Source organism: Hakea prostrata, chromosome 2, assembly GCF_041222555.1.
Source record: "Hakea prostrata isolate BN-2017 chromosome 2, UWA_Hpros_2, whole genome shotgun sequence".
Lineage (NCBI taxonomy): Eukaryota > Viridiplantae > Streptophyta > Magnoliopsida > Proteales > Proteaceae > Hakea > Hakea prostrata.
The window spans coordinates 591,964-619,938 of NC_142601.1; the positions used below are offsets into that span (position 1 = coordinate 591,964).

The 27,975-nt window shown below is 38.7% G+C and overlaps 2 protein-coding genes across 5 annotated transcripts; both read left to right on the forward strand.

Annotated features, from left to right (window-relative positions):
- Positions 1-4,184: 4,184 nt before the first annotated feature.
- LOC149023153 (CAX-interacting protein 4-like) lies at positions 4,185-11,580 on the forward strand. Its single transcript, XM_089143701.1, has 3 exons — positions 4,185-4,343; positions 5,623-6,760; positions 10,984-11,580. The coding sequence occupies exon 2, from the start codon at positions 5,645-5,647 to the stop codon at positions 6,725-6,727; it is 1,083 nt and encodes a 360-aa protein (XP_088999827.1). The 5' UTR covers positions 4,185-4,343; positions 5,623-5,644; the 3' UTR covers positions 6,728-6,760; positions 10,984-11,580.
- Positions 11,581-14,753: 3,173 nt separating this feature from the next.
- On the forward strand, positions 14,754-27,850 carry LOC149023154 (protein TRIGALACTOSYLDIACYLGLYCEROL 2, chloroplastic-like). 4 transcript variants are annotated; one of them, XM_089143704.1, is made up of 6 exons: positions 14,754-15,611; positions 21,326-21,655; positions 23,812-23,927; positions 25,138-25,228; positions 25,720-25,826; positions 26,671-27,850. In XM_089143704.1, exons 1-5 carry the CDS (start codon positions 15,093-15,095, stop codon positions 25,810-25,812), a joined length of 1,149 nt encoding a protein of 382 aa, XP_088999830.1. In that variant the 5' UTR covers positions 14,754-15,092; the 3' UTR covers positions 25,813-25,826; positions 26,671-27,850. The 4 variants fall into 4 exon arrangements, with proteins under 4 accessions (XP_088999830.1, XP_088999829.1, XP_088999831.1 ...); XM_089143703.1 differs by lacking the exon at positions 26,671-27,850 and adding an exon at positions 26,125-26,664; XM_089143705.1 differs by lacking the exon at positions 26,671-27,850 and adding an exon at positions 26,177-26,664.
- The last annotated feature ends 125 nt before the right edge of the window (positions 27,851-27,975 follow it).

Genomic DNA, 27,975 nt, shown 5'->3' on the forward strand with positions numbered 1-27,975 from the left:
AAGAAGTGATCTCTTTCAAACCAACAAGACCGACTCTGGTCCAACTTGGTTGGAATGTGGTTATTATTTATACCCATCAATATTGAATCTAGAGATTGATTTTTTTTTTTTTTGGGTAAATAAAAGAGGGATGAAGTAGCAGTGACCTAGCACCCCCGCTACGCAATGTTCGGACTTTTTATTGAGTCCAACCTATGCAAGCTTTAGCCCTGTTCACTACCAGCGCAAGCATTGGCTCTGCCAGTGGAACCCCATCGGAGACCTAGTATAGTCCACAGAAGCCAGTATAACTCATGCCGAGGCCAGAGAGCACACAACTGTCCAATGCAAGAAATAGAAGAGCAGAGGGGATTCAAACCTGGGACATGAGGTTTATCAAACCACTTGGGAGTGAGCTTGGGATCACTAGACCACCCCCCTGTGGTAATCTAGAGATTGAATTGACCAGACCTGAATTGGCTTGAAATAAACATGCGATAAACCAAACCGATTACTGTGGTTTTGGGAACTGCCTCCACACACAAGAGTCAAATTCAATGACAAACACAACAGAAACCCAGTTGCAGGGTTTGAACCATGAAGAGGAAATGGAAAAAAAGATAAGACCTGATTTCGTAAATTGAGAAATATTTATATGTATGAGGCTACATAAGATAAGAGGCGATTCCTTCATAAAAAGAAAAGCTGTCCCCCATTGTGGAACCTAAAAGCTTTCAAATTGGAAAAGAAAAGAAGACCGGTCAGTGATCACTGAGGGGACCAACTGCCTAATTCTAACTCTTTATTTTTCTTCATTTAAGGCGTCATTCAAGAAGTCAAAACCTGCCTCCTCAGTCATGCTTTCATCCTTTTCTCTTTCAATCTATTCATCATGTCAGTAAACTTCGCCAACCGATTTTTCAATTGAGGTTGCTAGAAAGCTACCTTTTCAAATGATTTTTCTACCTTCAATTTTGAGATTTATGATTATGTGTTTCATATAAATGTTTGTTTGACTATAACTTATGATAGAGTTTTATTCATTCTATTCTTTTTCTTTTATGAATTGAAATAAGATTATAAGGGATTGGCTTAATTGATAAAAAACATGTATCTAAAAGACTAAGAGTTCAAATCTACATATGGTAATGATTAGCCGCGGGGTTAAAAATGAATATGAAAAATGAAACTATATTAGATTTGATAAATAATAATGATAACAATATTCCAAGCAAACTACTTATAACCTGTAGGTCTATAGACTATATGATGCGTCCAAAATCTGCTCAGCCCTTGGATCTCCACGTGATGTCCTGCAAAACGAAAGCGTCAGATGTGGCCCGACCGGCGGGTCGGGAGTCCACCTCCGAAGGCTAAGTCAATTGATGAACTTAATCACAAACGGCTCTGCTAGAAGCACAGAGCTAATGAATGAAGAAACGGGAAAGGTGATATAGATAGCAGAACGCTGATAGTTTAGGTCTATCAGTATGTATCTGAACATGAGTCTCAGATAATATTATTTTTGATCGATTGATCCGTCCCTCACCTTGTATGGTAGTGAGGTTTATATAGAGTGTACCTTCAAATCTCATTTGTTGGATGCACTCGAGCCTTCTTCGGGTAGTCGTTAGATCTTTATCAATAAGATCCGTTGAGCGATAGACTTCTACTAGTTTGGGCTAGTAGAGGACTCCTGAGATAACCGTTAGGTTATGCGATAGTTATCCCTTTGATGATGATTATCCGCAGCCGTCTGTTTGAGTCTGCTGTCATCAGGGTGATTACCCTAATCCATAAGTAAGATTAGGGCATGCTTGCAGCCGAATAATCTTTCTTCTTCAGCAAGCCATCTTCTAGATCCGGTTCACTCGGGAGCGATTCGGTTTTCTCCGTCTCGACCGGGGTCGAGGGTCGGACCAGGTATGAACCCGGTCTGATCATAAACTCTCCATATCACTATATATAATGTCTTCTTATCATATTTCATACCAAGGTAAAAAATATCGGTAAAGTTCGGTGTTTCGTTGGTTACCGAAAAGAGTAAAACCTTGAAATATCGGCGAAATTTCGCCGACATTTCAGGGTATATCGGTCAAGACTCAGGATATTCACGAGTCTTCTCTATGTGGGACCATTTGGTCAGTAACCTGAGCACATGCATGATAAAAATATTAAATGGGTTACATCATTATTCACTTTATATATTTGGCGTTTTGTGAAAAAGAGGGTTTAAATATTTAAAATAATTATCTTAGTTTCCAAGCGTGAAAGGTGAAACACAACTTTTGATTTCTGAGCCACTGTAGAGGTGAAGTTCATCGGTTTGAAGGATATGTTCTTTCTAGATCTCATTGTAGCTTATGAGAACCCTGTTTAATTACTTGAAGAACTCGTTGCCGTTCAATTTCATATGAGGGACCCACGACAGAGGACACAGAGCTACATGGCTAGTAGTGTGCCTGCGGACTTCAACAGTTTTGAGACATTTGAGATATCTTATGTCATAGTAGTGGCCCTAATACCTATGTATTATATGTGTTATATTCTTCTCATCTAGTTGATGGATGAGGGTATTACTTAAATCTTTTGAGCATCTCGAGATAGTAGACTTCCGCTTTTAAACAATTTTCTTAAACTCTAATGTGTGATTTGACTAACTTTGGAGATGTTGGTTTAAACTTAAATTATGGATAACTGTAATGATATTTTTAATACTTGATTAATACTTGTCACATTAATCTTTTCTTGCTTTTTGATTATGCTATATTGTGTTGTGTTATGGATTTGGCCGTGAACCTTAATCCTGTAATGTATCACCTCTACTGGTATTTGGGTGAGGTGTGACACACCATCTCCAGCATCACAATTCATCTTCAACACACTACTGACTGGAGGCAGCCACGACCTTGGAAGACTCTTGCTCATAAAAGTAGATGACGAAGCTTGAGTAGAACCTAAAAACTCCATAGTTGGTCGGTGTGCTAATGGAAGACTTCCACTGGGTAGGGGTGCTTTTGATTTGAGATCCTCCCATTTCTTGCCAACCAAAGGCTCCCATTGGTTAATAATTTCAGCTTCATCTTTTTTGGAGGTTCCCGGAATCCTGAGAATCGAATGTAGTAGAGATGTTAGGTCTATATCTGATTTTGATCGACATCCATAGAGAATATGTGAGCTACTTTCCACCTTAGTTCCACAAAGTCTGTAGCTTGGGTCTATGTTTACATTTCTTTTCTTCAGATTTTCTCCCGTCGGCAAGGCCTCTGTGAACACAATCCATGCAAAATGTTTTACCTTAGGTAATGACTTTGCATTCCAAATGGTCTTCCAAACAATTGGCTGTACAAGGTCCCAAGAGTGAACTCTAGATGAAGAGGGTAAGGCATGACTTCTTTCTTCTTGTTGATTACTGATCAAATGCAACCCACTGGCTTCTGGCTTTTGAGCTTAAAATATGTAAATTTGAAATCCAATTACTATTCAAAATATCAACTTCCATACCATCCCCAATACTTGTTGATTTCCAGTCTTAGCATGCAAGAAAATTTGAGTTTGGGAAATATATTGCTTTCATGAAACGGACCCATAAAATTTTAGGTTCTGTCCAAATTCGCTAAGCCACCTTTGAGAGAAGTGCCTTATTATGGGTGGAGGGGTCTCTCAAGCCCGAACTGCTCTCCTATTTGGACTTACAAAGTCGATGAGATTGCTTTCTTCATTGAATCCGAGAAGACGAAAGGGCAAACGGCTGCAGAGGTAGCTGATGAGGAATTGAGGATGCCACTATATAGGAGTGTAAAAGTAATAAAGTAATTTTCAAGAGGGTGTAAACATAATAAAGGAAATTTATTAAACCTTCCATCTAGCGAATGGAGGTTGTGCATGTGCTTTCTATCTAGCAAACGGGAGGTGTGTATGTAATTTTTTTGGGTATAAAGGCGTTTTTATATATAAGGAAATTAAGAATACGGTCATAGGAATATTATATATGCCATCGATAAGGGTTGAACCCTTCATGTTTCCATTGAGAAGTAAGCTTCCTAACCATCTTACTACCCCTCCATTGTTGTGTATGTAATTTTTCTACAATATTCTTACACCCATAAATTATAGTAGAGTCCACAAGTAAAAAATAATAAAATATTTTGAAAAAATTTCATCATTTAATCTAGTGGGTCCCAGTGTAGTGGGGTTCGGACTCGTATTCTTCTCGCACATTCTATTCTATTTACAGTCGTTTTTCCTTGTCGGCGTTCAGCGTTTTCAACCCCAGACGCTTCTAACGACCCAATCTCTGCGTTTTGAAGTCAAGAACTACCTCCCGCGAGAGTGATCCACGGTTCCATCTTTGTTGGCGATTGGTGAGTTGGTGGTTTCTCTTCTTTCTTCGTTGTTTGTAACCCTAGAATATAAATCCAATTCATGTTGCGAGCCTTCTTTTCTCCCCTTTTCCCCCCTCTCTCTCTGTTCTAAGGGACTGAGACACAATATGCTAGATCTTATTCGTCTTTCTTTTTTCCTTGGGTATGTAACGAACTAGAAAAATAGTCTAATATCGCTGAACTTATTATCATTATTTAGATATAGAAGTGTATGTTCCCAAGAGTCGTGGTTCCCTCTTTTCGGAATAAGGTTATCATCTTGTGAGCCAAATTTGGGGCGAATTTGACGGGAAATATCATAATTTCTGGGAAGATTGGGTGCACCGTACTTCATCGGATAAGGTAATCGTAGTTATACAGTTCTGTTTAGTGCCAATTACATTGTGGTCATTGCACTGCTGAATTTCGGTAGGTTGCCTCTGATTTCATCAACAGTTTAATCAGAAGAGGTGGACATCAGGTCGAAGAAATCGTAGACTATTTACTTATTTACTTTTGAATGTTTAGCTGATTATCTTGATCTGATATGTAGTGTACTTTGTACCCAAAAACAAAAATATATGTTTCCTAATCTAAGAATTCTGCATATAGTTATAGTCTCAATTAGGATGCTAACATGTTCTAATTTATTTTAGTTAGATTTTGATGAGATGTAGCAGCCTTCAGTTTTAATGTTCATAGTGAGGATGTGGCGCCACTATATCCTTTTTGACAAACAATTGTAAAGAATATACTGATATGTTTTAAGATTGGCTTGTGTGAAGGGGTGAAACTTGAGTTTTGTTGCAAACTTGCAATCATCATTCTTAATTGATTATTCGAAGTAGATGAATTTATTTGATTTTGTAAAAATCATGAATCTCAGTAGGTTAGCTAAGGAACAGATTTGATTGAGTGAAAAATAATTACCATGTACCGAGTTACCTCCAAAGATTGAAAATTGAGAATACAAAATAGTGCGTTCAAAATCATTTGAAATGCATCTTGTGTACATGCCTTTGTTTGTTTCTGCACTTATGGTCATAGATCGTGTTGTTGAGGTTTTGTTGACATAGTTTCTTCTATAAGAGTGCTCAAATAGTTTTATGTTGTAGATGGTGCTTCTAATGATGTAAAGTTTAATATCCCTGTCTGTAAAGAATCTTCCTCTGGTAGTTTCATGTCTGTTAGATTTTGAAGTCTGTACTGTGATCTCAAAATGCTTATATGTACATTTTGATATAAACTTAACATTGAATTTACCTTGTTTTGTTTGCAGTGCTTGATATTCAAATTAAAAAATGCCAGCCACGGCAGGTAGGGTTCGCATGCCTGCGAACAATCGGGTACATAGTAGTGCAGCCCTCCAAACCCATGGCATCTGGCAGAGTGCCATCGGGTATGATCCTTATGCTCCCAACAAGGATGATGCAAAACAGACATCCCAGCAGAAGTCAAATTCTGAACCAGAGGCTGAGAACGCATATGCCAGTTTTCAAGGCCTTCTTGCCCTGGCACGTATAACTGGTTCCAATGCTGATGAAGCCCGTGGGGCCTGCAAGAAGTGTGGCCGTGTGGGCCACCTAACGTTTCAATGCAGAAACTTTCTTAGTGTGAACGAAGAGGCAAAAGACAAGGATCCTGAGGCTGTTCAAGCTGCTATAGCTTCAGGATTGGATAAACTGAAAGCAAACAGAGGAAAGGTGGAGAACAAGGCTGATGCAGAGAGTTCTGAAGCAAGCTCAGAGGTGGAGGATGAGACAGAGAGTTCTGATTCTGATGCTGATTCAGAGATTGAAAGGGTAATTGCTATGCGGTGTGGGAAAAAGGGTGATAGCAAATTGAGATCATCGAGTAAGAAGAAACAGGCTTCACGAGAAAGCGGATCTGATTCTGGAGATAGGAGGAAGAGAGGTAGATCAAGAAAAAGGAGGAGCCATAAGAGGAGGAATGATGATTCGGATGATGAAGATAAAAGTTGTGGCAAGCGGAACAAGGATAAGAAGAGGAAAAAAGACTCAACAGATACTGAGGATGAATGTCAAGATCGAAAGAGGAAGAAGGACAAGAAAAGGGGATATGACTCCTCAGATACTGAGGACAGACGTCATGATCGTAAGAGGAAGAAGGACAAGAAGAGGGGAAATGACTCGTCCGATACAGAGGATGAACATCATGATCATCATCGGAAGAGTAGAAGGGAGAAAAGGAGGAGGAGAAGTCATCGTCATTATGATGATTCGTCCAAGTCTGAAGAGTCTGACAGAAGACTTAAGAGAAAGAGCAGGAGGGCAAGGACACTTTCTGATTCTGATTTTAGTGACTCTGATGATTTACGGGTTGGTAGGGACGCAAAACAATGTCAAAAGAGGAACAAGGACTAGAAGCCTCTCCTCAAGATGTTGCTTGTATATGAGGTAAAATCACTGTGCTGTTTGGATGAGCTTGCATATTCTTCTGCTGTATATGTGCTTTTGCTCAAATGTGAGCTAGGAAACTATTTTGTTGTTTTTGTTGTTTGTTTTTTGGGATGATTAATTCTAATTAATTCTGATGAGGAGCTTGCATATCCTTCTGTTTTTGTGCTGCTTGTTTCTGAGGTTTCATTTGGTTGCATTTTTGGGTGGCCTGGTCACATTTCATTGGGAATACTTTAATGCGTGTCTTGGGGATGATTCAGTTTTTGTTACCCTGTTGACGGAAGCTTATCTTGGTGCTTCAATATTTGAGCCACATGTCAAGAATATAGGGCTATTCCCAGTGTTGAACAAGCATTTATAGATTTGGATTAACCATTTCAGTCTGTAATTGAAGCATCCTCCTCTATACCTCTTTTATTTTGTAGCTGTCGTTGTTGCCCTGTGCAGCCCTCTCTTCACATAGATATTGAGAGATTTTATTTTGCAATTGGCAATATCTGTTTCAGCTAAAGCTTGACATATAGGCAAGGGGGACATTGCAGTTACCTCCCACAAAATGCTCGGACTCATCCAACCACCCACCAGAAGATACTTGGGTGTTTGAGATTATTTCATCCAATGGACCGTTGAGTGACCTTAACCTTTGTTTCTAATGGCTTGTGAGTTGTGCTGTCTTATCAGTACATTCATGAGAAAATTTCACATTTTAATTTGTTTCTGTTTCTGTTTGGATCTACTTTATAGTTACATGTTTTGTGTATCATGTATGGTTGTCCACCTAAAGAGAATATGACAAAATTTGTTAATAACCGGATAATCTCTTTAATCTTTGACTTATTCTTAGTGGCCTTTACTTATTTGGAAGCTTGGAGAACTTCTCTTTCTTATAGGTAGTTGGCATTGTAGAAAGGTGATGAGTCCTAGATTGATAACTATGATGCAGGACCCCCACCAACTTGGGCTTCTAGTTTGTGTAGTAAACTTAGGGTTGGGTTATATAAGTTTTGGGCCCTTTGCTCCAAGGTGTTACTTACTAGTAGGTGATATGGGGCTGAAGGCATACTCTGAGAGAAGAAGCGCCAGGGATCAAGCCAATCAAAGGCATTAGGCCTAAGGATATGACTGAATCAGTCCATGGCTTTCATGGGCCAGGAGTACTCTAGTGGGTACTCTAGCCATCATGGGCTAGGCCTAAGCCCAAGTCTAATCTAATATAAAACTTGAGAAATGTGTTAAAGTCAATAAAAGGGGCTGTAGTGTGAAAATAAGAAACTCCATGGTCAGAGGACTCCTGATGTTAACAGCCCCAAGGCAGCTCAGAGGGGAACCAAAAGAAGGCCCATCCCGCTAGCAACTTGGGGGTATTGCCTTGGGGGGAGGGGGGCAGCAAACTCTTACAGGTTTTGGTCATTATCTGCTCCTAGTTCGAGCCAGTTAGTGGTTGATTAACCACAGATACTTTGGAGAATCTTTGTCTACTTTTATTTTGTTGTTTGAAGTCCTAGTAGTCAAGTTATTGAAGAGTCTTAGTCCATGTGGAAGCCTTAGTTGAATTCTAATCTCAAAAGATTCCAGATAGATAATTTATTTGTTATTTTTTGTGATCCTTAGGAGTTTCCTTTCCTAGTTGTCAATTAGTTATTGAGTTGTAAAAGGATTCACAATCCAAATTGGATTCTCTAATTAGAATCCAGCTCTGTTAGTTAAGCAATTTGAGTCCAAGTGTCTTTTCTTCTTGTAATTGGCTAATCAATCTTGATTCATTAAATAATATGTGAGAATCAAAGGAAGAGTGATCTAGGAATCCCACGGCTGAATGTGTGATGTAAACCCAGTTTTAGGGTTAGGGCTTTGATGAATTTTCCCCAAGACTAAGGGCTGCCTAGGATTTTCCAGTAAAGGGGATGGCTATTCTAAGATGTGTAGGGTGGGTTTAAACACATGAAACCCTGCTTTAAGGCTAATCCCAGATCTGAGTTCTAACAAAAGAAGTTTGAAACTAAGGTTTGGGTGTTCCGACTAGATGGGAGAAGGGACTGGACTTCCTGTGTTGTGTTTTCAGACCTTATTCTAATGGGTTTAGAGTATAGAGGGTTTTGATCTGGAGGTTGAATGTGGAGTGTAGAAAATTCTGATGAAGAAGATGGAGTGCAGGAATTTTTCAGACCTAGGGAAATAGGGTTTATCTTAGGAAACAACAGTGGGACTGATGCCTTGGGGTTGGTGCAATCCTAGGGAGAAGAAAGGAGGTTAATGGGCTGAGGAATAGGGAGTTGGAGGGCTCAGGGGTTTACTGCTGCCGTGGGGAAGATGGGGTGGGGAGGCCTGGGGGTAGCTAGGGGAAGTGGGGGATTGGCTGGGTAGGGTCGTGGGGATGTTAGGGGCTAAGTGGGGATGTTAGGGGCTAAGGGGTGCTGCAGGGGGATTGGGGGGCTGCTGCTGTGTTGCAGCAGTAAGGGGGAGGGGGTTTACAAGAGTGCGCAGAACAAGGAGGTGCAGTGGAGGGGATAGGGTGTTTTTTTTTTGTTTGTTTTGGGGGGGTGAGGTGAGAGGGGGACTCTTGTGTGGGTAGGGAAGAGGGGGAAGGGGCTGGGCTGTTTACTTACATGATAAAGCTGCTGTGGTAGTCTAATGGCTGCTTGAACTTGAGAATATTTGCTAATTGTAGATGATGAATGTTTCAAAATCCACCATGGCCCTCCCAAAGAGAACCACTACCCAAGTTTCTCACAAACAATCTTATTCAGTCAGGCTTGAAAAATTACATAGGTTATTTATAGCCTACTAAAGAACTAGACTCTAAATGAGATTCCTATAGATTAGGATCCCACCACATAATCTTGACCCTTGAAATAAAATATAAACATCTAAAGGTTCCTAATGGACACATGCTGAAATCGAAGTTTAAATTAACTTAAACTCTAATAAGCACATGTTTAAGTTCTATTGTAATTTAACCTCTAATTGCCTCATGTGCTAGAGTTAAAACAACTAGGGACTCAATCGCTAACTCAACTACCAACTCAAATAAGACCCTACTAACTAGGGACTCGCATCCTAATCCATCTAGGACTGACCTAAACTTATTATACTTGACCTGAAATTATAAAACATCTAACATCAGTCCCTTCCCAAGCCCAATTGAAACCCCACAGCAGCATTCTTTAAGCCCAAACTCATATATTCAGCTCTGGAATTCCAAAACAGCAGCAGCCGAACATTGGTATCACCCCTCGCAAACCCTAAACCCCGTTATACCTAAACCTAAACCCATTCCCAGATCTCAAACTGAAGTATGGGAAAGAGTTGGCCTCATCTGCATGGTATTTTGAGAAAAAATAGCTACCGTCCACAGAGGTTTGAACCCAAACAGCAAGGGTTTAAAACGTATTGCTGTTGGTTCTAATTGACAGGATCCTGGACCTGAGTTACATCAAGAAGTTCTCTGGCCGCTTTTATAGGTGGATATATAACTTCATCTTCAGTGTTTTGGTGGCTGGTGTCAAGGATGGTAAGTCCTTTCTTTTGAGGCCAGTCTCTGCATAGTGCCCTCTCTCATAGCAGTAGAAATATGTCTGGGCTGCTGCTGCTGCGGCTGTGGCCTTTTTCCTTGTAGTCTTCCCCTAGGGGAAGTGTGGTGGAAGTGTGGAGGTGGAGCCATGTGTGAATGTTTTGGTGCGTGGTGGATTCCTCTTGTAGTCAAAACCTTTATTGTTATACCTTCTCTGGGATAACGAGGTTTCAGCCTCAGAGCTTTTCAAATAAGTCCCTGATGTCATATATATCTGCAACCCCAAGAGCTATCTGAATTTCATACTTCTAGCCCTGCCTAAATTGAGTCATAGTCTGGAGTTGCTCTTTAAAAAAAACCGTATCAAAATATTAACCCTAGCTTTAAATTGTCTGCTGAAAGTCAAATATAACTTTTGCGAACTCATAAACTCATATTGGTCATACACAAAATCCGAACAGTTTAATGGAATCATCTCTTCTGTTGTGCGGGGATGTGTTGTGAATTTATCTTGGGAATTGTCTTGAGGGTTGTCCTTTGCTTTATTCTGATTGATTTATTCACCCTTAATGCATGTATTATGATGTTGGTAGTTCTAGATTTTCCTTTCTTAAAATTGTGATTCTTGAACAGGTGTGCGGTAAATAGGGTTATGGCTAATTGGGTATTTTGCAATGGATATATAACTGAATCAAGTTTCCCTTCTCAGGTTTGCGAAGTCGTGGAGGTAACCTGGAGTTTCGTTCTAGAGAATATTGTTGAATCAGTTTGGTCAGACTGATTAGTGAGTGTTCTAAATAAATACAGACTGAAATTAATTGGGTGAAGTGAAACCATTTGTATGTCTATGAGAATAGTTTTTATCTAGCTTATCCTTTATGAAAGTCTTGTGTATTTGCTGGTGGATGGAAACTTTCCTGGCCCATTATATTTGGAGAATGTCAAATAGGATATTAGGACTTGGCTAACTGTTGTAGTCAATGTTGTTTTTATTTTCTTCCCAGAGAGTTGAACAATGTAGCTCATTCCCTGTCCAGGGTGGCTTTATCCTCGCCTAATAGGACTATTTGGTCTAATATCAATCAGCGGATATTAGGTCTTGTTTCTTTGTATCCTCCGCCGTTTGGGCTTAATGAATGAAAGTGGATTACCAAAAATTAAAATAAAAAGAGAATAGTTTTTATCTTGCTTTGCAAAATTTCATGTTTTGCCTTGTTTCCTGGAAGAAGCCCTGATATATATTTCATTGTGGGGTCTAAGAACAGGTTAAGAAGATAATAGGAAAATAAGTATTAGAGCAAATTGTACTGGCACTCCAAAATGGGGGTCTTAAAGTATTGGCACCCTACTTTATGTTTAAAAAGTATATGGATCTCAAAATTAGATCTCTATTGGATATATTTGTCAAATTTATTACTGAAAATAGTTAAATCACTTATTATACAATTTGTTACTGAAAATTTTTTAGATATTATTTATTATATGACTATTTTTGAAAATTCAATTTTGGGGTTTATGTGCTTTTTAAACATAAAGTGGGGTATCAGTACTTTAAGGCCTCCATTTTGGAGTGTCAGTGTAATTTACTCTAAATATTAATAGGGAAAAAAAAATGCATACTACCTCGTCATGCTACCTTCCTGCATTAGATAGAATTTATCTTTTTCCCAATAAAGGTATTGCTTTATGAAGAAGTCTCGAATTAATGTGTTCATGGTACTAATACAATCTTAGTACAATGAATATTTTCAAACCCATTAAAAGACGTCGATAATGAGCATAAAATATAAATGCTTACTATTGTACTCCAATAGTGAAAGCATGTATTATACTTAAAGTAAAGAAAATGTTTTGGATTTGTTAGGATCTCTATTGGAATTGCACCAAGGTTAGGAGGTCTTATGTTTTCTCTGCTTAACATCACAAAAGCATTTAATACTCTCTTGAATATTCTTATGATTGTCTTCGGCAAGCGTTGGAAATCTTCTGTGGTATCCCTATTTTTAAAGTCATGGCCAAGTAAATACAAAAATATCTCAAACTGTTCATCTATACGAATGTACCTAGTATCATCTATCCACCTTCGATGTTGCATTTTGGACTCTAAGTTATAGAACACGTGTTGCTCCATCTTGAATCTCTGGTGGATGTGATTTATGTCTATTTAAGATTTCTTTAACATGTTCCAGTCTTGTGAGTTTGTTATCTCGTATTGGCTTAGGGACACGGGTCATTGTGGTTGACCCATCAGCATCTCCAAACCCAAATACTCTATGAATTTCTCTTCATCTTAATCACTAAATGTATCCCTATTAAGACTTTAATCCTTGAAAACAATCACCTGAACCTTATTCAAAAAAAAAGAAAAAGAAAAAAAGATAGCACCCACCTCCAATTCATAACAATCCATAATAAAAATTTTATAATCTATAGGACCGTACCCTATTAAAAACACACATAATCCATCTAATCTATAACAAAACTTTTATAATACATACCCTATTAAAAGCACATAATCTATACAGTGTATAGCCAAATTTTTATAGTCCATACCTTACTAAAAATCACACATAATCCATACAATGCTTAACAGAATTTTCATAGTCCACACCCTATTAAAAAGCACACATAATCCATACATTCTATAACAAAAAATAATAATCCAAACATAATCTTACACCAACTATTAATATCATCCACAAAGAAATAAAATCCATCGAAAAAAAACCATCATCAACAAATTGTTCAAGATGAGAATGATCATTGGGGTGGTTGGCTAAATGCAAGCATTGTATTAAGAGGAATCTCCTTGACTTCGGGGGAGAGGGGGATATCAACACCTCTTTAAATGTTGGGCTTGATTGACACATAAGATTGCCTTGCCTAACGTGGGGGGTTTTTAAATTCATTGTCACAAGAACATTTGTGCAATTAGCAAATTTGAGGTCATTATTGCCACTTGAATCAACAGTATCATTTAAATATTTGTCCCTCTTTGCCAAGCACATTTCTAAGAAGAATTAATGTGCTTAAACATGAAATAAGCAAAAAAGTTAGAGAACCATTCGTCTATGTCGGAGATAATTTCACTACGCAAGGGAGCTTCAACATCATGTTTCCACCGCAAATAACTTAATTCATTACGTAGCAACAATTTTGTCTCCCAAGCTCTTCGATGTCTCCACTAGACTTTAGCTCGACCTGAGGTGAAACACTTACGAGAATAAGATGGACACTAACGGTTGCTTTGATATTTTTTATACCATTCGACAACTTGCACTAGTGTTTTCATTGGTATAGCTTGAAAGGTTCCACGTGACATTGGCAACACATCGATCTTATACCCTTCATTTGCAAGTGGGATTAGTACGTATGATTAAACAACAACAACAATAAGCATCTTTGTCCCAATTAAATGGGGTCAGCTACATGTATTCTTGCTTTCCAATCAGTTCTGTTTGAGGCCATGCTAGATACAATGCATAAGCTACGCATATCCTTTCTCACCACTTCTCTTAAGGTTATCTTAAGTCTACCCCTTGCTTTTCTAGTTCCTTTAATTTTGATTATATCACTTCTCCGTACATAGATATTTATAGGTCTCTGTTGAACATGGTCGTGCCACTTCAAATTACTTTCTTGAAGCTTATCACTTTTAAGAATAACTCCCAGACCAATTCTAATATGATAATTCCTTATCATATTCTTCCTAGTTTTGCCAATCATCCATCTTAGCATCATTTCTTCTGCACTGAGTTTATCTATATGATTATTTTTAACAGTCCAACACTCTGCACCGTACATCATAGCTGGTTGAACGATTGTCCTATATAATTTTTCTTTAAACTTTAATAGAATACGTCGATCACATATAATTCCGGAAGCACATATCCATTTCATCCAAACCCTATTTTACTTCTTTGGAAAACATCATCATCTACATTACATCTTTTATTTATGATTGAACTTAGGTACCTAAAAGAATTATTCTGAGAAATCTCCTTTTTGTCAAGTTTTATCACTTCATTGCCTGCTCGATCATGACTACATTACAAATTAGATACATGATTAAATCTCAAGAAAAATCCTTTCAACCATTAGGGCCTTGGAGGTATTGATTACTTCTTTGTGCTTATACCCAAAAACCTATGTTATTCGCCTATATATAGGTCCTCAGTAGTTTTGGCCCCTTTATATCAAGATCAATTGTGGGATCGTTAATCACTGGTTTGGGTTCCTCAAAATATATACTTAAATTTTTTTTTAAATAACTTTTTATGACATTTCAGTTCTTGCTAGTATTTATTAGACACATTTTTGGGTCTTATGAAATCCCATAACGGTGTATTTTTTTTTAATATATTTCTTTCTATTTTAGAGTAAAAATATTATTTTTTTCTGTAAGAAGAAATGCAAATTTATTTCAATTTATGTACAGTTTCACTGGTTTCGATAGACCAGATCGGTCCCATGTAAGTTATTAGGCGGGTTGGTCTCCATCCAATTATCGGTTTGGTCCGAAATTGACACCCTGGGAAGATGGGCACAACGTTTTCCTTTCTGGGTATTCTTTACAGATTGTGATTTTACATCGTTTTCATGTATAGTTTTCCATCACTGCATTGTTGATCCATCAAGTCAATTTTCTCCAGAGTCCAGCCTGCAATTCATCCGCTAATTCATGATAGGTACTCTGGATAGTTTCGTTGGAAGAACAACGTCTCTTCATTCTTGTTACAAATTCCAAACAGATTTCATGTTTTAGGTTTCTAGGGCATTACTTCCAAGTTTCAGTGAACTGGGTTTTGTGCAGAAAAGATGGTTGGGAGTTCATGTGTTCAGGTGTCGACTTGCCCCAGCGTATTGCGCAGTCCTCAGTTGATCTTCCAGGGTGAGCCATCGCGCAATTTCTTGCCATATAGACCTTCGAAGAAACTCATTCATGTCCGAGCCAGCTCAGCCGACACAGGCCAGAGTTCCTCGGCGCAATCTTGTTCAGAGAAGAAGAACCACCCACTTGCGTTTATTGTGGATATCCCTGGGAGTATCTGGAGGCAAACTTTGCGTCCTCTTAGCGATTCTGGGTTTGGTAAAAGGAGCATTTGGGAGGGAGGTGTTGGGCTTTTTGTGGTTTCTGGGGCCGTTCTCTTCGCACTTAGTTGGGTGTGGCTCAGGGGTTTCCATTTAAGATCTCGGTTGAGGAAGTATCAGGCGGTTTTTCAGTTCACTCAGGCTTGTGGCATTTGCAACGGAACTCCGGTCAGGATCAGAGGGGTGACCGTTGGCAACGTCATTCGTATCAATCCCTCGTTGAAAAGCATTGAAGCAGTCGTCGAGGTGGGTTGCGTGCTATCATTTCTTTTGCATTGCAGAGCTTTATCAGGACTTCACTTCTCCCTGCCGCTTGAGTATTCCTCATTGATTTTATTGTTTTCTCATTGTCACTTCTTACCCGGCTTTTATTTAGGGAACAGTTCACAATGCTTATTGATATCATTGGGCTGGTGAGTTACAACTTGTGTTACATGACATATTCTGAACATCTACAGTAGAGTAGAGCAGATCGCTCTGCTGGAAGGGTATTATGTGACTATTTTGAATAGTTGAGCAACATGATTAGTAATGTGAAATAGTTAATAAATTGAATAAATACTCTGAACTTCTGATCATGTAAGCAGCATGAAGTCGATGTTGTAGATACCAGGCCGTCATATTATCACCATTTTTAGTTTTGTCTGCGGTGTGTGTCCTACTTAATTTACTATTCAGCTGGCACAATAAAGCCCATTATGGTGCTGATCTATAGAGAATGCTGGTTTGATAGTCATGTTAATCTACGATTGTTTGCCTTCGTAGATATGTGGACAAGTGCCGAATATTGTTTAAAGCTCTCTGTCTTAACTTCTGGTTTCCATCTGATGTGCCCTTTGTGAAGCTTCGGACAGGCAGTGCAATTACAATAGAGTTTGACTGTGAGTTGTGAACTATGAACAGATTATGAAATGCTTGTTCTTCATGCCGTTAGATTTCATGGAGTAAAGGTACCTTAGGAGATAGTTTATTGACTTATTGGCTTATGCTGTAGTTTTCTTCTTTAATCTTTTATCTCCCATGGGAGGTGTATGCTGTTTCTTCATATTATTAATTAAGTAAAATATGGAATGGAGGAGAACTCTGTCCAACACAGCATTCTACCATTCTTTCTTTCATTCTCCTTCAATTTTCTATTCTCACCTCTCCATTTCTTCTATCCTACATTAATTTATGTGGGAAATATCATCCTCTGTATCACTCTCTTTGTTAATGTTTGATCCAAGTATTTAAAGCATTCACTGTTTGGTGTCTCTCAGTCTCTCGATTCTCATGTTTGACCACTTCATTGCTTCTCTCAGTTCGGCGGAAGTTACACCTCATATTTCTTTCTTTCTTCCTCTTACCATGGAACCTCTTCACTTCAAAGTTGACCTTCACAACTCCAGTTTTGCATTGGTCTGTTTGACTATCTCATCAATCATAACAATATCATCAACGAATATAGCATATACCAAGGTATCTCATTCAAGATGATATTTCTGTATTTGGCAAGGTTTTGCATATTAGATAGCTGTACTTTCTACGCTTACAGCGCCAGATACTTCAGCCTCTAATTTGAAACCCTCTAAACCTGCTTCTTCCAGTACCTCTACGTCCATGTGGGTCATTGACTCTAGAGCCAGTGACCATATGACTAGCATATCTCAGTACTAACTCCTATTCTCCGGTCCAGAGAGGATAAGGTTCTAGTTGTTGATGGTTCCTTTTCTTCTATTTCTAATATGAGTTATGCTTGCATCACTTATTCTGTCTAGTTTGACTCTGTTCGTCATGTCCTCAGTTTAACACTATCCTCTTGACATGATTCACTTTGGAAACCCAAACCACGGGCTGATTCTAAACAGAGTTTTTTTGGTCTAGGAAGGGCTATTAATATAGTAGTAATATCTTATTTACTTTATTGTGGGTGGATTGCATAGAGCTTCTTAGGTAGATGCACTAATGTTGTCTTTATAGAAGCTGTTAGTAAGTTGGGATTGCTGGCAGAGTCACATTTAAATTCCTACAAAGTTGCATGGGTGAATGACATTAACATGAAAGTTATTGATAGATTTTTGGTTACCTATTCTATGGTGAATTCAAGAACACTACTTTTTCTAGCATGGGAATTAAGTCATGAACCCTTGATATTGAACTTAAGAAAGTAGTAGCCTCCTCCAGCGAGTTGTTTCAGATGGTCTTCTTGGTCCCTTTCCAAACTTGATGGAGTCAAGTCTTTTCAGAAGAGGAGAGCTAACGTGGTAGCATAGCCTGGTTGAACCAACATGATCCACTTTGGAAACTCAGACCATGGACTAGTTCTAAACCATTTTTGAGTCCTAGAAGAGCTAATGCTTTATTTATTTTATTGTGGATAGATTACATAAGCTTCTTAAAAGGCTTATTGTTGTTGTTGTTGTTGTTATTTCAATTGTTTCTATTCTAGTTAGATTTCCACTTTGTGTTAGGCTTATTGCCTATTTGTTTCATTGTAACCCTAGAGGATTTTGTTGTGATTTTCTCATTGAATTTTTAGGAAAAAGCTGTGCATGACCATGTATGATTGTGATAGCCACTTCCCCTTTGTTCTTCCTATTCTTTAGTTCTCTCTGTGAAAACCCACCATAGCAGACCACCCACTAAGGTCTGCACCAGTTTTATCAAAGGTTAGACGAGCTTTGGGAGAAAGGGTTAGGTTTTGTTTGGTTCAGTTAGTGCTTAGGGAAAGGTTTCTTGAGCTATGGGGTATATGGAATGGCTTCGAGACAAATGTTGAAGACAATTTTGTGAGAAGTCCCATCAGTCTCATATGGGATGGTTTGGTGATGCTTCAAGGTGATTAGATTAGGCTTCAAAGCGAAAGAGGTGAATTCTTGATATGGGGAGAAAAGGGAAAAACTTCTTTAGATGGGTTTGGGGATTTAGGGTTCCTAGGCTGTAATGCCTAGGAAATGCTCACCAAATTTGGTTGAATTCTAATGGTTAAATTTCAAGGTATGGGAATTCTTGATTTAGGCTTTCAATTTAGGTTTCTAATCAAGAATCTCAATATCTAGAGTTTGGCTGGTCAGAGTTGGATGAAGTTTGGACTGAAGATTAGTGGCTCTGAGGGGGTTATGTGGTTGAAGTTTGATGATTCTGATGACTGGTTATGGAGGTAAAATGCTTCTTGTTTTATAGTTCAAGAAGGGCCATGTGGGAGTAGGGGATTCAGATAGAAGCGAAGAAGTAGAGACAGGGAAAGGGAATCTCACAAAATAATACGATCTTATCTCTATTCAATCTATTCAATTTGTAATTGTATCCTAATACAAGGTATTTGAAAGAAGAGAAACAAATCCTAGTTGAAATATTAAACTCGAAACAAAATTGAAACCAATGTCTAACTCATTCTTACATAGGAATGCTAAAACAGTTAAAAGACTAAAAGTCAAGGCTTAACTAATTTATTATCTTAAGTCCAACTCTTGTTGGACCAAGCCCATTGAACTATTTCTTTTTGTGGTCAGACCACAATCGATTGAACCGGTCTATTGATACTGCATGATATTGCTTAGGGGGAGAGTGATCTGGTTTGTGAACTTGAGAAGTCTTCATCTGGGCTGAAACAATCACGTAAGCCATGGTTTGGTCGCTTCACTTCCATGTAACTAATTTTGGGCTGATCAGGAGTGCAAGCGATCATTCAGTATTATTTCGTAATTCTAGTGGGAGCTGTTTCTTGTAGTTTATGTTGGTGATATTGTCATTACTAGAGATGACTCTCTGGGTATTGATAAGTTGAAGGCTCACCTACAGGCTACAACGACATTTTCAGATTAAAGATTTGGGAAGACTCAAGTAATTTTTGGGCATAGAAGGCTCAATCTAAGAAAGGTATCTTCTTATCACAAAGAAAGTATATTATTGGTATGTTGTTTGAAACAAGGACACTTGGATATAAACCTCTGAAGGCGCCCATTGACCCAAATTTGAAACTTATGCTAGATGATGGAGATATTTGTCATGACCTAGGAAAATACTCGTAGATTAATTGGTAATTAAATTATTTGACAGTGAGTAGTCCTTGCATTGCCTCTTTTGTCAGTGTCATGTGTCAGTTTATGTTTGTTCCTAGGACATCTCTTTGGGATGTTGTTATGACTGATGAGGGTCTTGAGGCATCTCAAGAGTGTTGCTGGGCATTGTTTACTATATTAGATCATGGTCACAAACGGTTGAAGATTTTTCAGATGCTGATTGGGCAGGATCTCAAGTGGGGGATATTGCACTTTTTTTTGAGGAAATCTAGTGTCATGGAAAGCAAGAAGCAAACTGTGGTTGTTCAATTAGGTGCAGAGTCAAAATTGAGCAAATGGCACACGTCACTTGTGAACTAATGTGTATAAGACAACTACTCAATGTCGATTGTCATTTTTTTTGTGAGAAGCTGCAACAAGGATTATTATCTCATAGCCATGTTTGTGCAGGAGAACAGCTAGCAGATCTATTCAACAGGGCATTAGGAATTACGAGGGTTAACTATATCTGTAAAGCTTCACATGGATAACATATATGCTCCTGCTTGAGGGGGAGTGTTACAATAACACATGCAAAAAAGTGCAGTCAAGCCTATTGAGAATTAGTGCCATTCTTGATAGCCTTGGAGTTGGATTATTAATAGGACTTTGTTTAGTTTTTTGAATCCTGTAAGTATAAATAAAGTTGTTGTTTATGGAGAACTCCACAAGTCCACAAGTTCTATGTGAGGCTCCAAAGCTGAATCGATCTCTGCTTCCCATTGTATTTGACACTTACAATTTATACATTATGGGTTGGGTTTTGTAATGTATGGGTAAGAAGGTAAAAAATTAAACCAATGATGGGTAATATGGCCATTTCAAATGTTTGCTTCAGCTAATTGTCCAACTTAACAGATTGGGGGGGGGGGGCATGGTGGGAGATTTTGCTAGATATCTCAGTTTTTTCATAAACCGAGACGAGATAGAGATTGAGTTTTGCGAAATGGGATATCTTGCTGGAGATCTCGTTGGAACTCTCAATTTTTGCCAGATTTTTTACGGATTTCAATTGGATTTTCACTTGCAACTACTCTTAGCACATCTACAACATCAAAGGAAGATCAATCATTCTCTGCTTGTCTTCTGAACTTATGTGTTAATGACTTATATAGAATTTCTGAACTTATGTGTTAATGACTTATATAGAATTTCTAATGGTTGTTTAATTTTGTCATTCTATTCTCGAAAGTCAAGATTGTGATACTCATATGGATGGAATTTTGATGACATTTAAGTTATTTGATGTAAATGATACACTTGCTTTTCATTTATATGCCTTAAAGGTTCTATATTATATGTTGTATAACCTTGCATTCCATAATTTTACAGCATTTTGGTTTCACACTATGGGTAGTCTTAGAAATTATACTTAGGGTTGTTTTCTCACAAATCCAAGGCCACCAGTGTGTTCAAAAGGGCCTTAAATTGGCTAAACACCAAGTTTCAGCCCAACCAAGACCCTAAAACCGACTGAGATGGACCACCGGGTTGATGCCAAAAAAATGGCATGTCTCAACCGAGAGTGAGATCTCCTACCATGGGGGGGGGGGGGGGGGTTGCGTGTAGCAGTCCAAACACTGAAGCAAAAAGGGTGTGTGCCACTGCATATAAAAGGCGAATTGAAGATAATACCACAACCAAAGATAAGGCTCTTGCAATGCTTTTAAGAGGATCCATGCTGCTCGTTTCCAAAGCTGATTTTATAAGGATCATGGTGATGATGATTCCAATTGGAAGTTCTACTTCAGGTCCATTTTCTGGTGAAAGTTCTGTTAATAAGATTTATTGGACATTGGAGGATTCTGTTATTAAACAATGAAAAATCACAACATGCATGATATTGACCATCTTTTAAATTGACTATTTGTTCATTTCAGAGATATTACGGCCTTACGGGAATGTTATCCTGTTTTATAGGTGGAAGATGATAAAGTAGTCATACCTCAGAATTCATTGGTCGAGGTGAATCAGTCTGGTCTTCTAATGGAGACCCTGATTGATATTACACCCCAGGATCCACTTCCAACACCTTTAGTGGGACCTCTTGATCCTGAATGTGTTAAAGAAGGTCTAATTGTATGTGACAGGCAAAAGATAAAGGGGCAACAAGGTGTAAGTGTGGATGCATTGATTGGCATATTCACCCGCCTTGGGCGTGAAATGGAACACATTGGTATTTTGAACTGCTATGCATTGGCTGAACGAGTTACGTCTGTTATTCAAGAGGCTAAACCTCTCCTCCAAAAGGTATGACATCAGTATCTTAAATATGCATCTTCTTATACTAATGTGTTTATTATCCAGTTAGTTAGCTTCTGCATTTAATTACTCCGTTGCTTCTTGTTGTTCTCTGTGCAGTTCCATGGCAGTTTGCATTGTTGTAGATTGCCCTTCTTAAGATATATATGATTGTTTGCAAGAGACAGTATTTCTTTGTGAATAAATAAGGGATGAGGACATTAAGGAGAGATGGAAAGCTTATTTCCACTGTCTCTAAATGAAGACATTTGTGTATGTGTGTGTGTTGTGGGGGGGGGGGGGGGGGGGGCACTCCCTTATGGATCTAAAACGTGAGCAGCAAGGTGTTTCACGAGTTTAGGCTTATTTATTAGTTAAACTCTGTTTTATTGATCAACCATGCTTCAATTGTTTTATTTTTTTATTTAATTCAAGTTAGGAACTTAGATCATTTTGTGTCTTTATTAGCCTTCACATTTAAGTAGTTTGTATTGGGATCCACACTCCCATGCAAGAACAGGAGTTGTGTTTTGTTTAAAGTCCTTTTAGGTTGTTAGCTAGGTTTTAGGTGCTAGTTCCTTTGGTTTAGCAATTGTTTTCCATTTTCTTCATCAGACAAAACCTGATCAGCAGGTGGAGGATTTAGCGTTGGCAGGAAATGATCGTCATGTTCGATGGGAACCTCCCCTTATTTCTCAACTCAAGTCCTGAATTCAGGAGGTACCCTCCCTTAAAATTTTTCAAAGAGATTCAGAATTGGCCCCTCATGGGCCTACGGATGCCTGCTGGTGGTGGGGTTAAGTCTCCATAAAAGTAGAGCACCTCAAGAGTTGGCTGTGCGGGAGGGCTTTGCTGAAGTTGTCTGTTCCAGCCAACCTCTTCATGGGGATGAAGCTGTGGTGCAGGACGGCCTTGCTGAGGTTGTTTGTTCCAGCCAAGCTCTTAATGGGGATGAAGCTGCTATCCCTGCCTTGAATAACAGTTTGCCTCCTTGATGAATGGTCCTCTCACTCAACCTGGCACTGCTTCTGCCCTTCTTCCCGGTCCTATTAAGACTGGTGTTCTCAGCCACCTTCAAACACCTCTGCCTTGACAGTAGTCAAGATGCTGCTATCTTGGATGCTATCTGTCATCCTTTCCCTCTTTAGAGAGGGTCTTTGCAGAAACTAAATCAATTCCTCCCATGTGTCATTGAACTGTGAAGAGGTGTTGAATTATGCACGGCTGTCTGACATGCATGCAACAGCTAGATCTAATGCATTTGTTCATCGGCGTTGTCAAATGTGCATATTCTGTTGAATACTCAATAAATGGAGAAAGGGGCCCATCATACATTACTTGGAAGGTTCAAAACAATTGCACATGAGCTGCCACATCTTGCCGTCCTATGGTGGGAGCTCCTCACTGTCACAATGTTGATGGCCTTGGTCCCTCTTTGAGTCATAAGGAATTTTGGGATGATGATTCCGAGCCAGGTGTGCTGGGAGGCACTATCCAAATTGTGCTGACTCATTCGTGTTCTCAGACTGAGTTGCACAGGATGTGACTTCTGAATCCAAAGAGGGACCATGTAACATCTATGCCTAGTGCAGTCAAAATGTCTTTGGCATTAATTGTAGGGAGGTCTTGGGGTCTAATGGTGCCTTTTTGAACTGGTAGAGTCCTTTCTTAGCTTCTAACCAAGGTGGCACTGGGCAGTTCCTCCTATTCCTCCTCAACCCTAACGGGAAGAGTGTCAACATTATGTACGGTAGTTATTTGTCTGGGTCTGATCATGTCCTTTCCTTCTCTAGGTGGGGGAAGAATCCCTGTGCTTTTAATATAATTCTCATTCATCCAAGAAAAATGTTCAGAAACATCAAACTGATTTCTTATCTTCCTGTGAATCAAGGCTCACCATTTATTTTCTTTTGAATGGGGATGGTTTGGTGGCTTGGCACCATCCAAATTAAGTAGTTTAGTACTTCCATGATCCAAAATAGATACTTTGGTAGTCATTAGGATTTCCTCCTGCTGCATGCATTGACTAGGATGTTCGTAATACATGAGCCATGAAGAGTAAGACTAAAGCATTCAGTAAGCAACACTCTCATTATCTTCATCCATAATCAACATTTAATACAGGCTCATGCATGAACTTTGTTTTTGATGTAGTGATATCTCAGATAGAGGCCATGGCAGAAGATGCTCATCCTTTGCTTGCCGAGGTTTGTAATAGTAATCTTTTGAAGGAAGTGGAGAGTTTAACCAGAAGCCTGACTGAAGCATCTGAAGATTTGAGGTAAATTTCTATAGTTTACATCCTTTTGATGAGGAAAAGGAGATAGGGGATCTTATTTTTTTCATAACATGACACATAAATGTGTCCTGTCATTGAATATCATAAAAATATATGTTCGGCTGTTGAATCTCGTAACCCATACTTCTATTCTTTCTGCAATAACTGGATTCTCCATTCGTCCATCAATAAAATCTAGTATGAAATCAAGAAAAGGGAAGACAATAAAATGTACCACTTATACATGCCAGGTTGTGAACTTAATTGAAATGACATGGATTAGCTATGTGCTTTGCATTATTTTTGGTGCCAAGGCGTCTGGGCCAGATACATGCACCACTTTTCTTTGTTTCTGGGTGAAGTTTGCCAGTCAGGTGGGTTTGGATACTCATCTGCATGGACGCACCGATGCCCTTTCAATTATTCCTGGGATGGGAGGGAGTAGGTCTTGCTTCATATTTGTTAATTCATTTCTGGTTTACACGACTTCAGGCAGATAAAGCAGCTACAAAAGCTATGCCTGTCAATCGAGTAGGCAAGCTACGGCATGAATCAAAGAAGCAACAGCCCTACTACAACACAAAGGGGCCTTTTGGCCCGCCAAGCAATCAAACTACTGCGCGCTAATACAGCAAGAAAAGTTTCTTATTAGTGGTAAATATATGTGTCACTAACAGTAATGGCATTTGATTTTCTTCTTGCCCGGCAGTATTCCTATGGTGTTGTAAGAAACTTCTTCGAATCAGATGTACGTCAACACTAATAAGCATTGACAAATTACTAGGAAAAGTTTTTGCTTGGTGACCCACCTAAAATGTTTGTCTAGGAAAAGTGAAGCCCAAGTAAAATGTTTTTGCTAGGTGACCACCTAAACATCAACAAGTTAAGCCCTTTGGATTGCTTGTATGCTCCAAAGGATGTTTGATGATTTGCCCTGAAAAGCAGCCCGTACTGATTAAAAGCATATATGTGATTGCTGTGTGATTGGACACAGTTCGGCTAACATGTTCAAATGATTTGTGGCAATTCCAACCTGTCTACCCATGGCACATGGTCATGGTACTGCTTTGGAGAGTCCATCTCTTATTTTTCTGATATCTATTTTCACATGTTTTTATTGTGTCAGTAGTATTACATGCTTTCACTTTTCTTCTCTTTTTCTTTCTCACACTGTTTACTTTTGGTTTTCTAATACATAACCCAACTGATGCAGAAGGGTGCACTCAGCCGTCATGACTCCTGAAAACACTGAGCTGATTCGACAGTCTATTTACACCCTAATATTTACTTTGAAGAACATTGAGGTCAGAATTGTTTTTACGATCTTCTTTTGACTTGATTGCTCTAAATTTGATCTAGGTAATTCCATGGGAATAGAAAATTTTAAACTTAAACACTTGACTGTGTATTAGTGCTGATTTTACCTTATTATTTTTCATTTACATTTATTTTGTTTAAACAAATGGGCCTTATGTGTTGTCTGGTTGTATGTAAGAATGCAGAAAGTTAAGTTGAAAATATTAACAAGAAACAGAATGATAGGCACCAACACCCACCCCCAAATAAAGAAGGAAAGAAGGTTGAAAAATGGAAATAAAATTTCTGCATTGTCAAACTCTTATGATAAACTAGGCTTCTTTGGTTCGAATGTATTATTATATATAGTGAGTCGTTGAGTTAGTTACAACATAATTGTTGTTCATGATTAGAAGTTTCTTTGTAACATTTTACATCCAACAGGGTGTAGCTTAATTGTTTCTCATTTTTTACTTCTTAAATCCTTCCATTGCTACAGAGTATTAGTTCTGACATCTCGGGCTTCACGGGTGATGAAGCTACAAGGCGCAACTTGAAATTGCTCGTCAAGTCCCTTAGCCGGTTATTGTGAGGAGAAAGTGAAAGGTGAGCATAGCATTACAAAACATACAAGAATAAGTGAGAGATGGTTTTAGGGTCTGACGAATCAACTCTGTTGCCAAGGCCACCTGTTTTGCATATTCAGTCTAGAGAAAATATGTAGCTCAGCTTCCAGTTGTCTCTGATTTGATAAATCTGAAACCCTTTTTCAGACCAAGTAATCAGAAAATCAAGTTTCAGTAGAAGTTTACCCCACCTCCACCATTAATGTAATTTGGACATGCCTTTCTTTGGTTTTTATCTTGAATTTGTGCTATTTGAGTTTTTATGCTTGGCTAACCAGGTCCGGTTTGGGTGGTTGTTACACCACAACCTTTCTACAAATCTCGAAACAGGTGCAGTCAATAAATCAACAAGCTTCTCTTCTCAGAAAGGAAGAGTGAAATTCTTTTTCCTTTCTACAGGTGCAGTCAATAAATCAACAAGCTTCTCTTCTCAGAAAGGAAGAGTGAAATTCTTTTTCCTTTCTCTAGGGGCCATGAGATTGCATCTAGCCAAGGAGAATGCATGATATGAGTAAAAGTATTTGTGAATTTCTGTTGTGAAGTTTATATAATGGTTGTTATGAATGAAATGGAATAGGATTTCTTATTGATAAGAGTGGATAATTCTTTTCATTTTTGAGGACATTTGCTGAACGAGTGTCCTACAATCTCAAGGAAGTTTAAGGGGGGTCATTTCATTTTTCTGATCTGGGAAACGTGGTATGCTTTCTTTTAGATTTGGGATTTTTGTTTTCGATCGACACTAGGTGAACTTGAGGTGCGTAATTGCCGGCCATGAAGAGCTTGTCTCATGTTTAAGAACTGTTTCATGTTCCATATATCAGGGGGAGAGATTGCTACCAAGAGAGCATGAGGACCAAGCATTTATGCATCGGGGGTTCTGTTTTTCCTTTTACTCGTTCTTGTATGGGCTGAAATTGGCGTATTGATAGCATCAAGACTAGCAGGTGGACTGGAATTGAAGGGGGCAGCAAGATGGGTGTAAAACTTTTCAATAGGAGACAGGAGACTGATGCTCTTACCATTTCCTCCTCTGGCAGTATAGTGGTTTATTTACCACTAAAGGGTTGATTCAGTTGGCAACACTGATACTTCATAGTGAAAAGGTCAATTCTTTGGTGGTACATATCAGTTCCAGAAGGATTTTTTATTTATTTATTTTTTTGCAGTATGATGATTCATTTTTCTCTCATGCTGAAACAGAATCAATTTTTTCTTTTTCTTAGTAAAAGGTGATCTTTATTACTATACAATCCTCCATGTCCCCAAGGATTTTCCCTTCTTTCCACGCCAGTAATCGGATAAGCCAGATCTACTAGATTTGAGATCCTGTGAAAACTTCCCACATAACTATTTTTCTCCAAAACTGAACATGGGTTGGAAACGAGATGCAATCAGACGCCAAAATCTTCTCTACACTAGCTGTGTTGTTTTACTACATATTGGAAGTAAAAAAATAAGTTTGTTTCCCAGCAGGAGCACCCAAACCCAAATGACATCGTCTGCAAAATCAATTACCGGTTTTCTGCCAAAGCCCTTAAAATATCACCGCCAGGTTTTTCACATTGAAACACCCCAAGCACTCCATCATCACCGTATGCATCTCCTATACAAACAGGTAAATTTCCTTGCATCACTATTTCTCAATGGACATGTGTGACTGATTCTACTTTGATGGTTGCAGGGGTTCAACCACCTAGGAGAAATGGCTGGAGATGGGAAATCTTTTTGGTCCATAACAAATGGCTTGCATATAACAGGGTGGACTCTCGCTCTTTTGACAAGGCGATCTAGATGGAATAGTAACAGGACTACATCAAGTGAAGCTCGCTTAAGCGCACATATCACAGTTATGGATCAATTCTACATCACTTGTAAAGATGCTGCCTACCCCATCTACAGATCCTTGGCTTACTCTTTGATATCCTTTGGCTCCAACCATCTGCAGAGCTTTTCATATATTTTGATAACTACTTTCCCCCTGACAGAAGTGTTTGTAAATGTCCACTTACATATATCAAAAACTCTACGTAAGTACCCCTGGTATAACTATCTCTGTATGACCTTTATCTTAAGGAAGTTAGTTTTGCATTACCCCAAGAAAAAAAAAAAAAACACCAAAATTCACT

What these genes read in the sequence shown, in the direction of transcription:
- LOC149023153 (XM_089143701.1), top strand. Translation starts at nt 5,645, where the DNA reads ATGCCAGCCACGGCAGGTAGGGTTCGCATGCCTGCGAACAATCGGGTA.
- LOC149023154 (XM_089143704.1), top strand. Translation starts at nt 15,093, where the DNA reads ATGGTTGGGAGTTCATGTGTTCAGGTGTCGACTTGCCCCAGCGTATTG. An exon ending in GCATTGAAGCAGTCGTCGAG is followed by an intron (nt 15,612 to 21,325) that starts GTGGGTTGCGTG and finishes CCTGTTTTATAG; the next exon opens with GTGGAAGATGATAAAGTAGT. An exon ending in CTAAACCTCTCCTCCAAAAG is followed by an intron (nt 21,656 to 23,811) that starts GTATGACATCAG and finishes GTGATATCTCAG; the next exon opens with ATAGAGGCCATGGCAGAAGA.